Source organism: Leguminivora glycinivorella, chromosome 7, assembly GCF_023078275.1.
Source record: "Leguminivora glycinivorella isolate SPB_JAAS2020 chromosome 7, LegGlyc_1.1, whole genome shotgun sequence".
Lineage (NCBI taxonomy): Eukaryota > Metazoa > Arthropoda > Insecta > Lepidoptera > Tortricidae > Leguminivora > Leguminivora glycinivorella.
The window spans coordinates 11,377,799-11,394,718 of NC_062977.1; the positions used below are offsets into that span (position 1 = coordinate 11,377,799).

General features: G+C 42.9%; 1 protein-coding gene across 1 annotated transcript in view; it reads left to right on the forward strand.

Moving 5' to 3' along the window:
- Positions 1–16,920, forward strand: part of LOC125227878 (protein sidekick) — an 84,190-nt gene that overhangs the window by 64,363 nt on the left and 2,907 nt on the right. The window contains exons 13-27 of the mRNA XM_048132256.1: positions 1–197; positions 2,073–2,282; positions 2,521–2,775; positions 3,085–3,313; positions 3,423–3,743; positions 3,886–4,066; positions 4,413–4,628; positions 5,189–5,385; positions 9,368–9,564; positions 10,229–10,468; positions 10,859–10,996; positions 11,236–11,443; positions 13,076–13,354; positions 15,590–15,910; positions 16,126–16,421. Of these exons, the coding sequence (XP_047988213.1) occupies positions 1–197; positions 2,073–2,282; positions 2,521–2,775; positions 3,085–3,313; positions 3,423–3,743; positions 3,886–4,066; positions 4,413–4,628; positions 5,189–5,385; positions 9,368–9,564; positions 10,229–10,468; positions 10,859–10,996; positions 11,236–11,443; positions 13,076–13,354; positions 15,590–15,910; positions 16,126–16,421 (3,485 nt within the window). The remainder of the gene's footprint in view (positions 198–2,072; positions 2,283–2,520; positions 2,776–3,084; positions 3,314–3,422; positions 3,744–3,885; positions 4,067–4,412; positions 4,629–5,188; positions 5,386–9,367; positions 9,565–10,228; positions 10,469–10,858; positions 10,997–11,235; positions 11,444–13,075; positions 13,355–15,589; positions 15,911–16,125; positions 16,422–16,920) is intronic.

A 16,920-nucleotide genomic window follows, 5' to 3' on the forward strand; every position in this document is an offset into this window, starting at 1 on the left:
TTCCTGATGAAGTATCAAACCTACAATTTGATGATATCTCCGACCGCGCCGTACGCGTCTCGTGGGCTCCTCCGAAGAAGTCCAATGGGATTCTTATAGGATACAAGCTCTCTTACCAAGTGAAAGATGAGCTACAAACCTCTATAAATGAAACGCTGCCGCCCAACGTAACCAGCATACGAGTAGAACATTTACAGGTAAATTCTTTATAATTTTAATATCACTTTATCAATTGAATCAACCCACATTGAACAATTTTCAGAAAATTATCTAATCAACTATTTATCAAACCACTCGTAGCGGAGTGACACGGTTTATTTTCTATTACAAATAAGAACTTGAAATGTTTACGATTCTTTATTTTCTTATCTTGCTTATTGCATGCATAGTAAATACCTATTCCTTCTAAAATATGTAATCCTTCACAAACAAACGAAAATGTAGGTACTACATTTGCGAAGTTACGCCGAAAATAAACCCATATGTAGACATGTGTTTCATGCCTTATAATTCATGTGCACAAATAGACACTTCTCCAATGGAAAGTCACATTACTACTAAAGATTTACCCCCTTATTCATAGACGTTCACTAAAGTTATCAAGCCGATTAAGTTCGTTTGTCCCTTTCTATCACACCAATACTTCGGAAAGGGACAAACGAACTTTATCGGCTTGATAACTTTAGTGAATGGTTATAAGGTGGTTAATGTTTACGTAGGTAGTGTAGGTACATATTGAAACAATGAACATTTCTTTGTCTTTGCAAAATAATTAAATCAGCTGGAGTGCTCAGCTGCTCATATTATATAAAATGTATCAGTTTAGCATTAGTTAATTCCACCGGAGATTCACAATGCAATCGTAAATTGACAAGGTTAGTTAGTGAAAACAAAAACGTTTCAAAACCGTATCCGAGTGTACCGAGCCGTGACTCGTGAACCCTTTGACCGTCGCAGATGGCAGTCGCGTTTTCGTGGCGCGCCGGCGTTGACACACACATTTGTCGTCAGCTAATGCAGACCGCTAACTCACTAAACCGTAGAGCAAACATGATATTCGCTACTCTTACATATGCGCACGTTGTGTTAGCAATTTGGTTGTTAGATATGCGACATATTTTTATTTGATAAAACCAGCGACAACATTCTTTTCCAAAAATGACGATAAAGCTATTAGGTACTTACAGTTCTAGGAGTTTGTCTGGCGGTTAACATTTTGAAATGTTAGCAACTAGTTGGGTACCTATTATCCGCAAATAAATACATTTAATTAAACTTAATTATAATGTTAAATAACGCCTTGCTCAGGGTTTGAAGCGTGCAGGATAAACCTATCTATTTTCGGCGCCCCTGTACAATGATTGGCACGTTCAACCTTATTTTAGAAACGGAATGCCCATGCCTGGTAATCTTGGTATACTACGGTAAGCATTGTGTGGTTGAACTCGTAATAGGTTAGATGTGTTTGTTAAAAAACACAAACAAGGCTACCCCAAACAAACTCAACGGGTGTTATTTTATATTATATATTGTGTTATACCTACAGAAACTAAATTATACCTATAAATTTTAGTCTTGTTTTGAAATTGTTTGCAGTAGGTACGTCTACCCAGGACTTAAAATAGTATTAGTATAAATGAAATAATTAAATGTTACTCTATTATTTCTGAATTCGATACGAGCTACTGCGTCAAGCCGATATTATGATATGTAATCTTCAATATACTCGTATTGACATTTCAGTACAGATGCTCCTTCACCTTCAGCTCTGATAAAATTAACTATTTACCTCGCTTTTACCATAGAAATCGTGCATCTAGCTTTAAACGTATAATAATATTATGTACTTATCATAAGCACTATGTGAACAATGAGCAAGTGACTGAACTTTCTTGAAAACTTTGGTATAATCTTAGGTACGTACTTTCGAAAACTTGTCATAAGTTTCAGATAATCGACAATTTTGATCAGAACTTTATGAAAACTATACGCATATTGAGACCGAAAGTTTCGCAATAGCTGCTTGTCTATACTGCAGGCTAAATATACGATAACATTTCACGTTTTTCTAGGCAAGCACACACTACAAATTCTGGCTGTCCGCGTTGACGGGCGTCGGCGAAGGGCCAGCGCGCTCGGCGGTCATACAGTCAGGGGTCGAGCCCGTGCTGCCGGACGCGCCGCGCAACCTGGCGCTCTCCAACATAGGCGCTTTCTCCGTTCTGCTGCAGTTCACACCCGGCTTCGACGGCAACTCTTCTATCTCGCTCTGGACCGTACAGGTCATTCTCACACTATATGATCTATATGCATCGTCATACTGTGAGGGATCGATTCCGTCCTACTAAGACTTCTTAATAAATCAATATCCTTAACCTTTGATATGCTTGGTGATGATTTATTTATCAACTGTTGCTATATGTATAACATTTTTTGACTACTTATTATTACGTTTCACACCAAATTTCTTTACATCGGTTCTAGATGCTATGATTTTTTTGATTATCATTCATTTTACAGGCACAAACGGCGCGTAACTCATCCTGGATAACAGTATTCGAAGCTAACGCGCCAGACGCGCAGTCCATACTCGTGACCGGCTTAGTGCCGTTCACCACGTACCGGCTACGCGTAATAGCTACCAACGTCGTAGGGACTTCGCCGCCCTCAGAACCGTGCAAAGAGTTCCAGACTATCCAGGCTCCACCGCAGCACCCGCCCAGAAATGTCACTGTACGGGCAGTTAGCGCTAATAATCTCCGCGTCAGATGGATCGTAAGTATTTGACTGTTGAGATTTGACTTGTTCGGCAAGGAATGCCAACTATAACGAGCTGACGTCGTGTATAGTATAACCAATGTCGTCAAGACTTTCTTCTGCATCTTGCTTTAAGGAGACACGTGACTAATAGAAGACCCCACGATCACAGAAACAATTAATTTTTCTAATTTTTTGTGGTCTCTTTTTTCCTTATCTTTGCTAAGAGAAATTAGGATTTAAATTAGTTGCTATATAATGTACTCTTAAATTTTTTAAAATTTAGTTTATTTTAAATCGTGTTACATCATTTATACAATATTTCAGCCGCTGCAGCAAAGTGAATGGTACGGCAACCCAAAAGGCTACAATATCACATACAAGCGAAGCGGCACTAACGAGACATTGTTCAACATCATCGAGGACCACACGGCGAACTCGCACATACTGTCCAACCTCGAGGAGTGGTCCGTGTACGAGATACAGATGACGGCCATCAACGAGGTCGGCATTTCTACTGAGAGCCCGACGGCCACGGAAAGGACTAGAGAAGCTGGTACCTAATACATATCTTTTATTTCTAAATCCGATATTTAATAACCCTTTATGAGTGAGATTTATTTTATTAAAAGTGTTGAAGTTCTAACATCGGTGTATATTTTCAGTACCGACTTCTGGACCTGACAATGTATCTGCTAACGCAACATCATCTACAACAGTAGTTGTTCTATGGGGCGACATCCCAGCTAAAGATCAAAACGGCCTGATCGAAGGATACAAAGTTTGTTATGCCGCCATAGTGCCACCTCCTAGGCCGGACCATCAAAAAGTGGAATGTCAATCCATACCCTCCAACCAGACGCACACTATCACACTAACGGAACTGCGTAAATATGTTGTGTATCAGATACAAGTACTGGGGTACACTAGGTTAGGAGATGGAGCTCTGAGCGATCCCCCTGTTACGGTGCGGACGTTCGATGACAGTGAGTACTTATTTGCGTTTTATTTAAATTCTTCATGGCTATAAAGTTCACTTGACTTCATCGCTAGTAATAAAGATAATTTGATCGATTCTCTTCTGTTTTACTAAAGCGAAATTGTAATAACAACTTGTATTATCTACAGCTCCTGGCCCACCATCCAACGTGTCTTTCCCTGACGTCACATTCACAACGGCTCGTATCATTTGGGACGTTCCGGAAGACCCCAACGGAGAAATATTGGCGTACAGAGTTTCGTACCACCTCAACGGCTCCACGCAACAACAGTATTCAAGGGAGTTCCTACCATCCGACAGAACGTTCAGGTATTGATTGGTTTTGATGCCTACTTTTAAGATAATGTTTTAAAAATCTGTGTATGATCCGACTTGGTGCCAGTTGCATCGACCACAGTTAACAGACACATCAACGTAACGCAGCAGGCAGGCAAGCACGGTCGCGTGATAAAGCACACACACATATCACATTAGTCCATCTTTTTCGCACTATTTCTAAGTGCAATAAGGACGCACTGACGCGATAGAGTTTATCACACTAGTGTGCTACGCCCGCTAAGTCTATGGAAAATCCCATGCAATAAAGTGCGAACGTTAAATTCGGTGACCGACGCTCTGGTGCAATCAACGCTCATTACAATACGTTTACTTCCAGGGCCACAGAGCTGCAGTCAGAGAAGTACTACCAGTTCACAGTGACGGCACAAACTCGGCTCGGCTGGGGCGGTACTGCGCGCGCCTTGGTGCTGACCACAGTGAACCGCGCCGCGCCCGCACCGCCGGCGCGGCCTAACGTGGCGAGGTCTCTCCTACAGCCGCACCATATTACCTTCTCGTGGACTCCCGGCAGTGACGGCTACGCGCCCCTACGGTAACTATCCTAATTTCATTGCGCTAAAAATATGTCGTTTTATCCGCCTGTGTCTCAAAACCCCTAGAGTCTAAAAATGAATTACAATTGATGGTCACAGGACCGTAATGCATGCAACTTAGCACCCATAGTACAAGCTTTGCTTAGTTTGGGGCTAAGTTGATCTGTGTAAGGTGTCCCCAATATATACATATTTATTTATTTATAACTGTCTCGAAATATTGAGAGCTCGTTAAAAAACAAAAAAGTAATGATGATGATGATGATCCCGATCAATATAAGTGTGGTCATCTGGTGACAATAAGAGACCCCAGGGTTTTTTAAATCGTGCAAATAAGAATTTTTTTGTCGACATCATCGTTTCCATTTCTTAAAATCGTGTCAGAATCTTCAATTAGAACAACGTCATATCACTTCTTTGACCTTAAAGAATTTGAATATGGTAGCCGAAGAGCGTTAATTGAGATGCGAGCAGCCAAAGATGAGATCCGATCTTCCTCCTTTCTGCAGCGGCATCTTTCGGCTGATATTTTATTTACAGGAGTAATATTTTTTTACAGCTATTACACAGTACAACAAAAAGAAGATGGCGCCACGTGGCAGACGATCCCCGAGCGCGTGGATCCGTTCGCAACGTCCTATACCGTGGAGGGACTGAAACCTTACACGGCTTATCAGTTCCGCATCCGGGCCACAAACGATATCGGGCCCAGTCGCTATAGCAACGCTACTGAAACCGTCCGCACGTTGCCTGCAGGTTTGTACAATATGGATTTGTTCCCCTTCGTCGACGTCCTATACCGTGGAAGAACTAAATCCTTATACGGCTTATCAGTTTTCTGCATCCGTGCCGCCAACGACATCGGACCCAGTCGGTCGCTATAGCAACGCTACTGAAACGGTTGCCTGCAGGTCTATATAAATATATATTTCTTCCCCTTTAGCTGGGGAGTTTATTGCAAAACCTTAAATTTTTTTCATCCATGATTTACAAATTCAGGTCATCATAAATGACAAACTGTTTGCTTTTTCTATAAATAAAAAATATGATATGAAAGCCTATTTAATATAGATTATAAAAAATATAACTTTAATCCACCTTCACAAACGTTAAGTTCCACAAAAATTACTTTAAGACGCGCGGCGTCGGGACGCCGTGAGCGTAATTTTAAAATACCTCTATTTTAAAAACTCTATTAGACCCGGTTTAGCTATTAGGTCATGTTTGATATAGTTTTCGAGTAAATTAATAACAAAGAATTTATTTTTGGTACTACAATTATAATTTAATGGTAAATAAATAAAAAAAAAATATTCATCTATGATTTGCAAATTCAAGTCAACAAAAATGTCAACTGTTTGCTTTTTCTTTAAATAAAAAAATATGATGTAAAAGCCTATGCGTATGTCACCAAACACCCAGACAAGTTTGGTGGAAACTTCCTTCACGAACTGCTTGGTGTCTGATGACCATGGTCCAAATGATTCAAATGCAATTGCCGCAAATATGTAGTTGTTTTTTAAAAATTCATATTTGGGCGTTGAAACTGGGCGTTTTGCAGCAGCAGTCCCTGGTTTCTGGGCCGAACGTTAGACGTTGGACGGAGCCAAGGTATCCACACAGGTCACGCCCCACGCCAAGGGTCGTCCCAGAAACCAAGGCAAAAGCGAGCAACCATCAGGCCGCTTTCCGTCTGCTGCTGACAAGCTGACAGGTTCGAGGGTTGTCGGTATGTTCGCTGTGCCGAGAGCCTTGCGGATTAAATCGTTAAGTGCAGCGTGTCACAAAATTCGGCCAGCACTAGACTGGCAGTGGAGTCCGTGGTGTCCTAATGCGTCGGCAGCAAGGATGTGGTTGGCATGTCTTTAGCCCCAGTCTTAGACAAATGGCAGTATATGATGAAGTAAGGCAGCCTCGGAAGGAGGTATGTTCTCCAAGTGTCGATCTTTTCTAGTAAAGAAGTTCTTCCGGCACTCATTCACTGCTGCGTAAGGACCCTTGATCTGAAACAATATGTGCATTGTCATTTTATTTAAACAGATTTTGCAACTATGAAATTACAACATTTTGGTGGATCACCTTCACTATTACACACTTACCTATCATACAAAATAATTGCAAACTTTAGTAGAATTTGATTAGCCTATCTATGATATTGCTCCATCTCGTAATAGTTTGAAGCCATGTTTCTCCCTTGTTGATCGTTTCAAGCTGCGTTTATCATACCTATCCCATACTATGTCTAATCTGGAAACGTTTTCTTTTGGCTTTGAAGCTTAGCCAGGCCACCCAAGGTGTCAAACTATTACAAGATGGAGCAATATCAGAGGCAAATCAGATTCTACTAAAGTTTGTAATAATTTTGTATGATACGTAACGTAAGTGGGTAATACTGAAGGTTACGTGATCCACCAAAAAGTTGTAATTTGATAGTTGTAGACTCTAAAATGATAATGCACATATTGTTTCAGACCAAGTCGTTGCGTAACGGTGAATGAGTGGTCGAAGTACCTACCTCTTTAGGTACCAGAAAAGATCGACAATTGGAGAACATACCTCCTTCAGAGGCTGCCTTGCATCAGCATATACTGCGCACAGTGTACCAGGGGCCCATTTCTCGAAGCTACAAGTTACAATTTTCAATTGGTTGTCAATGTCTAATATGACAAGTTGCAAAGAAACTTCCGCTTGTAACTTGTAACTTGGACTTCCGGTTCGGGTGCCATCTTAGTGGCATCGCGAATAATTTCTCCTTCTTTTGCTCATTAATGTTGTTTAAAGTGTAATATCGATAGCTTATCATGCAGTAAACTAATGTTATAGTGAGAAGCTGATGAAGAATTAATCTCGAAACGCGTTTAGCCCCTTTTTTGTCATCGACGGCCGATAGTCCACGTGCCCTTGTAAAATCTAGCTATCAATTTACAAGTGCCTACTACCGAATAACGTCGCACTTACCTTGACACTGGCAAAATATTCCCATCAAGTGGGACTGAGGCCATTTATTAAAAAAAAAAAAACTTGTAACTTTCAGTTTTGAGAAATGGGACTCAGGGCGTTCTTGTTTGGAGTCAGGCGTTGGTGCCACACCAAAATTTGCCAAGTCCGTCTTCTTGGGGATGGAAAGAAGAAGGAGACGAATGGGTAGTGTGGTACCCATTCGTCTCCTTCTTCCTTCCATTCCAGTCAGGCAACACTGAAGTGGCCAGTATATGCTTAGAAGTTACAAGATGTAAATGTAAATCAGGTTGCAAACACCGATGCAACTGCATAAAGAGGGTAGAGCCTTCTTTATGCAGTTCCATATGTACCCAGCTATGTCTCTGTGAAGGGAATGTATAGTATGAGTATGAGTAATCTGTCAATTAGGACACCACAGACTAAACTGTAAGTGCTAACTTTTCAGTGTTGGATACTCTATGGCAGTTCCGACTCAATTATAATAAGCTCATTATAATTGACTTTAGTTAACTATAATAATTTCAAAAATAGAACTTCATACAATTTCTGTACTAATTTGCGATATCTGGCAAATTTTCCTGCATCTGAAACACATTTTTTTTATCTGTCGCGTTATTGGCCAATCAGAGACGGTTATTACAAACAATTGGTTGCTAGGTAGGTAATTCGATGTTGATACAACGGTGAACGACTCTATTGACATTAATTTTAACTTGCATGAATATTTCCGTCCATTGATGATGAAGATGATGACTCGTAGAAAAAGTATTGTATACAATAGTGATATAATTAAGCTTTTCACTCTCGTACCGTACTACACATGGTACTCGACTGAAAAGTTTTGTATTATATCACGATTGTATAAAATACTATTATATAAATTTCTTACAGGATTCACTACAATGAATAAATAACAGGTACCGTCTTTAGAGCGTGTGGTCCGACCCGAGTGTTGCCGTTGTCGACACCGGAGTCAATAATAATGAATCTTTTTCTATTTATGCATTAACACACCTCTGACACTGGCGATGAAAGAGGCGCGTTCCCCGCACACAGTCTAAGCTCGCGTAGGTGAACGCGTACTATCCTTTGTGAATAGGCTTTAATATCATATTTTTATATTTATAGAAAAAGCAAACCGTTTGACATTTAAATATGGTGACTTGAATTTGCAACTCACAGAAAAAACATTTTTTTTTTTAATTTCATTTAACATTAAATGGTCATTTTAGTACCAAAACTAAATTCTACGTTATTTATTTACTCGAAAACGATACTAAACATGACCTAATAGCTAAACGGGTTCTAATAGAGTTTTTTAAAATTACGCTCGCGGCGTCCCGACGCCGCGCGGCTTAAAGGTTTATTTTCTAAAACTTAACGTTAGTAAAGGTGGATAAAAGTTATATTATTCATAATCTATATTAAATAGGCTTTCATATCATATTTTTTATTTGTAGAAAAAGCAAACAGTTTGACATTTATGATGACTTGAATTTGTAAATCATAGATGCGTCCCCACTACTTCGTCGACGTCCTACACCATGGCAGGATGAACCAGTAGGTACACGTCTTATAAGTTTTATATTCGCGTCATCAATGACATTGCGCCCAGTTGCTATAGTAACGCTATTGAAGCTCTACTAAGTCCAACTTCTAGTAAGAATGCTATACATGTTATATGTCACTGTATATAAATTCAATTTACCATTTTTCAGGGTGTATTAGATACCATTCAATACACAGAGCATTGACACTCATTTTGCATTATTTATAGCCCCAAGCAAAGCCATAGAAAAACTTCACGTGGTCCCGATAACGCCGAGCAGCGTCCGAGTGCAATGGACTCCGCTCACCGAGCAATACTGGAGCGGCGACACGCAGACCGGCGGCTACCGCGTCTATTACCAGCCCCTCACCGACTTCCCCACGCCGCTACACCACACTATGAAACAAGAAGTGCCCGGCATTAAGGTAACTAGTCTATTTGTGATCAAAGAGCTTTTTTTATACTACATCGGTGGCAAACAAGGATACGGTCCGCCTGATGGAAAGCGGTCACAGTCACTTATGGACGCCTGTAACTCAAGGAGTGTCACGTGCGCGTTGCTAACCCATTAGAAACTTGTACACTCATTTTTGCTGTGTTTGTGTGTGTGTGTACTCAACACGGCAAAAAAGAGTGTACAAGTTCTAAGGAGGGTTTGGGTTGCCGACGACTCAAAGGACGATAGACGGAACAAATTTGGTCCTAGGTCCTTCCGTCACCAGCACACCGCACCCTCGTTGAGCTCTGGAAGCCTTACTAACATATATATTAGAGCTTTATTAACATAGAAAAGTAGTGGGTTTGAGATCTAGTCCGGAACTAGAATAATTATAGAAGCCCGACTAGACTTAAACCCACCCAGGTTAGACTGTGCGGCTAGCAAGCCATTATTATTTATAATGCAAAAGATGCGTATAATATTATAGAACGGCGGAAAATCGAACAATATTATTTTATGTAATATTCAAAAAAATAAGTTTGATTCTCTGTCTTGACTTTGAAGTCTCATGCTCTATTTCCTCTCGAAACCGGTCTCTAAAACGTATCATCATCTAAATCGCTCGGTACATTATTGTTTGTGACTCGCAGAGCGAAGAAGTGGTGCTGACAGAGCTGGCGGTGGACCGCAACTACGAGATCAGCGTGTGCGCGGTGAACTCGCAGGGCGCGGGCCCGAGCGGCACGCCGGCGGTGGTGTGGGTGGGCGAGGCCGTGCCCACGGCGCCGCCGCGCGGCGTGCGCGCCGAGCCGCTGTCGCCCACCGAGGTGGCGCTCGCCTGGCAGCCGCCGCTGCGAGCGCAGCAGAACGGCGACCTGCTCGGGTACAAGGTACCGTACACACCAGATTTTAAAAAATAATCATCATCCTCATGCTCATGGGAGCCTGGGGTCCGCTTTGACAACTAATCCCAAGATTTGGCGTAGGCACTAGTTTTTACGAAAGCGACTGCCATCTGACCTTCCAACCCGAAGGGTAAACTAGACTTTATTGGAATTAGTCAGGTTTCCTCACGATGTTTTCCTTCACCAAAAAAAAAAAAAACGTAAATTATAAAGTAAATTAAGATCCAAAATAATTTAATATATAGACAATTCAGATTACTTTCGCACCTACACCTACACATACTTGTTAGAACGTAACACACATGGTGACAAATGATAGACAGCCGTCCATCTTAGCCCTGCGGAGCAGTAATTGTATTTTATTTTCTTCTCTAGATCTTCTACTTAATGACCGAGTCTCCTGAAGAACCCGAGCCTGGCCGCAAAGCCGAAGAAGAGATAGAGGTCGTCGCTGCCACCGCAACATCACATTCTCTGGTCTTCCTCGATAAGTTCACGCAGTATCGTATTCAGGTATTTCATTCATTCTTAGGCCACACGCGCAATCATATGCCGCACTAAATACTAAAAATAGCTCGTCAACCGCTTTCATCCGATGTAAAAGTCTTTGTACTGGCCAGCAATTTCTCAAACATAAAAAGCGTCTTGATACTGATAAATGTGACTACTATGATTTATAGTGTTTTCTGCTACCTAAAGTACTTAATAAGGCTCTTTTCAAAGGTTTATCATGAAAATATGACTTGTAACAGGTCCTTGCATTCAACCCGGCCGGCGACGGGCCGCGCTCCACGTCCATCTTAGTGCGCACGCACCAGGGCCTGCCGACGGCGCCGCGCAACATCACCTTCACCGACATCACCATGAACAGCCTCGTCGTCTCCTGGGAGGCGCCGTACCGCCGCAACGGACTCATACAGTCCTATCTGGTCACTTATGAAACCATCGAGCAGGATGAACGTAAGTACCCACCGGGGCCTGCCGACGGCGCCGCGCAACATCACCTTCACCGACATCACCATGAACAGCCTCGTCGTCTCCTGGGAGGCGCCGTACCGCCGCAACGGACTCATACAGTCCTATCTGGTCACTTATGAAACCATCGAGCAGGATGAACGTAAGTACCCACCGGGGCCTGCCGACGGCACCGCGCAACATCACCTTCACCGACATCACCATGAACAGCCTCGTCGTCTCCTGGGAGGCGCCGTACCGCCGCAACGGACTCATACAGTCCTATCTGGTCACTTATGAAACCATCGAGCAGGATGAACGTAAGTACCCACCGGGGCCTGCCGACGGCACCGCGCAACATCACCTTCACCGACATCACCATGAACAGCCTCGTCGTCTCCTGGGAGGCGCCGTACCGCCGCAACGGACTCATACAGTCCTATCTGGTCACTTATGAAACCATCGAGCAGGATGAACGTAAGTACCCACCGGGGCCTGCCGACGGCACCGCGCAACATCACCTTCACCGACATCACCATGAACAGCCTCGTCGTCTCCTGGGAGGCGCCGTACCGCCGCAACGGACTCATACAGTCCTATCTGGTCACTTATGAAACCATCGAGCAGGATGAACGTAAGTACCCACCGGGGCCTGCCGACGGCACCGCGCAACATCACCTTCACCGACATCACCATGAACAGCCTCGTCGTCTCCTGGGAGGCGCCGTACCGCCGCAACGGACTCATACAGTCCTATCTGGTCACTTATGAAACCATCGAGCAGGATGAACGTAAGTACCCACCGGGGCCTGCCGACGGCACCGCGCAACATCACCTTCACCGACATCACCATGAACAGCCTCGTCGTCTCCTGGGAGGCGCCGTACCGCCACAACGGACTCATACAGTGCTATCTGGTCACTTATGAAACCATCGAGCAGGATGAACGTAAGTACCCACCGGGGCCTGCCGACGGCGCCGCGCAACATCTCCTTAATCGATACGACATCATCGTGGACAACCTCGCCGGCATGGTGGAACAAGGGAGCAAAATGACATATTTATGGCGAGGGCGTTTATTGAATCCTGAGCATAGTAAGGGACTCCAGTATTAAGTAGTAGTAGTAGTAAAACACTTTATTGTACCAGAAAATAATACAACACACAGGAAAAAGAGCTTATTACAAGTACAAGGCGAACTTATCCCTTCAAGGGATTTCTTCCAGTTAACCTTTGAGCAATTAACACCCAAGGTGGAAATAATTTTGCTACCATGTTACATAATATACTATTTTTACATCACCTTTGAGGAAATTTATATATAATAATATTTTATATAAACACACAAAAAATAAAAGTTATATAAACAAAAAAAAGGTGTTCCAGGGTACGTAGCCGAATGGCACGAACGCTTACGAAACGCTCACGAAACGAAACTTTCGTTGATATCTATCTCTATCGCTCTTGCGTATTAGCGCGACCGAGCCAGACTATTTTTCGCGGCGTTTCGTTTTCGTTTCGCGTCGCAGAAATGCCATTCGGCTACGGCACCCGAACGGAAAAGTGCCACTTCGCTCCCTCCTAGCGGGGAAGAAAAGAACCCTTTCCGAAACGGTGTGAAAATAGGTATCGTTTCAGAGCTGAGCAAGCAAGTGAAGCAGAAGGTGACGGAGCGGCGGCTGGCCGTGGGCGGGCTGGAGGAGGAGGTGGAGTACCGCTTCTCCGTGCGCGGCGTCACGCTGGGCGCCGGGCCGGCGGGCGAGGCGCGCGCGCGCACCGGCCCGCAGCCCGGCTCGCCCGCCACGCCGCGCGCGCTCGCGCTCGCGCCCCAGCCCGCCGCGCTGCACCTCGCCTGGGCCAACGCCGCCTCCGGCCGCGGCCCGCTGCTCGGCTACTACATCGAAGCGAGGAAGAAGGGTATGTACGAGTAGCGCCGCGCCGGCCGAGATCCGTTCCCGCCTCGCACGGGGAACGGGCTAGTTTCTTATACTTCAAATAAAATATTTTGACAGTTACAGATACAAACAAATCGTTTTGACCGTTCATAAAAAGAAGCCGATTCGACTAGTAGGAAACTAGCCTATTAGAAATGCGTATCCTATTTAACACATTTCGTTATTATTTTAGGGCGTTATTCGTCTCCGTCATTTTTGTGATCTACAGGCGTATATCTCGAAATGGTTTTCGATTTAGGGACATTGAAAATTTTGAAACGTTGTCAATTATGGACACCTGCGACGTGTTGTGTTGTTACATACGCACCCCGACGCTCCACACTCGTTGAACTGTATATTCTGTACTTTTAGGTACTAAAAAAGTAAACAAATTTTATTTACATTTTCGGCTAGTTACAACTTTTGTCAATTAACCGCCCGAACACAAAATCGGATGGTCACTGAGTGACTTACGTTGAACCTTCTTATTTGGCAGTGTGATGACAAGGACGATATATACCGGGACTGAAAAGCCCATACAAAAAAAGTGTATCCCTCAAATGTATGGGCCTTTTAGGGAATAAAACTAGATAGCGCTCTTTCGCAGCCTGGAAGTGGCAAAATTTATGCGTGTTTTTATTTTTTATAAGAACAAATGACATCTTTCTTTATTTTAATATGATGATATTGATATCACGACAATACACATTTTGAAAAAAAAAAAGAAATTTGTAGACAACATCAGTGTACTTATGATAGTATTTAATATTTGGCGCTAAAAAATTGAGATACGATTACTAGTATGAAGATTGTCAATCCTACACATATAAGTCATCCTTGGTTTTATTTACCCTCGAGTGGTTTAAAAGCCTTTCGAGGGTAGAGTTTGTTTACATTATATAAATACCTAAAGATACAGACTATAGAAACGAAGGAATAAAACATGATTTAACTAATTCAGTTTTTATGAATAGGTAAGACGGTTAAACTGTACAAAATGGACATATGATTTCTATTGTTATTGTTTCCGCCTTAATTTAAACGCCTACATGTAGTCAGCATTTAGAAAATCAATACATTTAAGTGCCAACATATTTAGAAATACTGGACTTTATTGCCTGTACAATAAGGTCCTGTGCATATTTTTACACTTTGACCGTATTCATATCTTTGTTGCTGACTGTACTTATATTCAGTTTCTATACTTACACCACAGAACACCCCACTAGAAGCCAAATGCAAGCGATATTGTTCGAGACGCAAATCACCAATCCTTGCGGGGAGAGGCGGGCGCGCACGGTGCTGCCATTGGTCGTTTCAAATAATGGCGCGCCTTTATGATTAGCAGTAGGGATGGGAATGGGACATGTCTATTATAGACAATGGTACCGGTACCAGTACTGTGGTGAATTTGTTTTGCAACAAATTATAATATTATAATTAAATTATAATAAGGCCTAGTTACCCTTCGGGTTGGAAGGTCAGATGGCAGTCGCTTTCATAAAACTAGTGCCTACGCCAAATCTTGGTAGTAGTTTCCAAAGCGGACCCCAGGCTCCCATGAGCCGTGGCGAATGCCGATGCCGGGATAACGCAAGGAGGATGATAATTGTGATAGCATCTCAATAAAAATCATTCTAGTAATTAATAACTAAACTGTGCATTTTTACTTACGTTTACTAAGTTAAATAACCAACTAAATATTCTAAATTAATCAATGAACTAAATACCACTACAGACTCTACAGATTCTAGATAATTATTCACTATTACAAATCTGCTTTCTTTTATATTTCATAAAATGGTAGCACATGGTACGAACGGCAGTACGAAGTTCCCGCAACAGACATAAACTAACATGGCCCCATGCCTAGTCGTTTACGTGAAAGGGATAGCATATCACATTGTTAACTCGGTAAAGAGGGATGGACGCGCCTCGGCGATTTGTCGTACTTGGTGACACACATCAAAACAATATTTAACATGTTAAAGAGTATTGCTACTTAATTATTTATTTCATTACCGATTTTATTTTTTGCTGCAGCCAAGGAAACGTGGCAAGCCTGTAAGTTTCTAGTGTACCTGGCCACACATTAGACTAATCCTAATATAACTTGCACATAGCCTAAAAAATGTACATACATACATATATTTTACCTCTATTATTTGGTTCCTTAAAAACGAATTCCGAAGATAATCTAAATCCGACTACATTTCAGATGATACGAGATGGGAAACAATCACGCGAACTAGCAACGGAATGTTAGAGGAATTCACAATATCATACCAAAGTCTGCTACCCTCCACTGCGTATAATATCCGAGTGATAGCATACAACATGTATGGCATCAGCAACCCGGCGTACAACGAGAAGGTCATCGTGACCCCGTCGAAGCTATACTTGGAGTACGGGTACCTGCAGTACCCGCCGGTCTACCGCCGCACGTGGTTCGTGGTGGCGCTGGCGGCCGCTTCCGTGGTCATCATTATTATGGTGATAGCCATACTTTGCGTGAAGAGCAAGAGCTACAAGTACAAAAGTGAGTACTTGTTAAACACTTCATCCAACGTCGCTTAAGACACATTTCGTGGGATAATGTCTTCAGTGGGCTATTTCTTCTCGTTGAACACCAAAGATGTCGACTAACGTGTACACAATATCATCCTGCAGACACAATTCACGGCCAATCGTTATCGGTACAGTTAAAAGTGCTAGTATAGTTAAGTAAAGTTCGGTCTGTTTGTTTTCGTACAGAAGAAGCGCAGAAGACTCTGGAGGAGTCGCTGGCGGGGTCGACGGACGAGCGCGGGTCGCTGGCGCTGGACCTGTACCGCTCGCGCGCCAACTCGGCCACGTCGGCGGGCGCGGGCGCGGGCGCGGGCACGCTGCGCCGCAAGCAGGCGCCGCAGCTGGGCAAGTCTCCGCCGCGGCCGTCGCCCGCGTCCGTGGCCTACCACAGCGACGAGGAGAGCCTGCGCGCCTACGACGAGAACCCCGACGACTCCTCGCTCACCGAGAAGCCCTCCGAGATGAGCTCCTCCGACTCCCAGGTGATCACCATTAAAATTAGCGTCGTTTGAATACCCCACACGTGTGACTAAACGCTTTATTTTTGCATACCCTCGTCGGGAATCGTGATGGTAAATATGACTCTCTAGCTTTTTCGTCACGCTTTTATTGAGCACTGTTAATAGTAGGTCGCAATCGCAGTGTACTGAGCTACGAGTACATCGTTGTGTTAGATTCACCAGTTTTTATTCCTCTTTGTAAGTTTGTAAATATATACCTATATCGATGCTGCGCCTCCTTCGTTTCCCGCTATTTAGATGTTGGTATGCTTAATTTAACGTTTTTTGTAAAAAAAATATGAATGTTATATTTTGATAAAAATATTAATTAATTAGCACTTCATTTTCTAAAAAGATAACTAGAATTGGCTTTAAATAAATTCCAAAGTAAATTAGGCTTCCTGTGCATTTGTACAACTCGACGTTTATTTATGTACTTATTTGAACTGTGCACGTTCACATTAGGTTTCGATATTTTTTC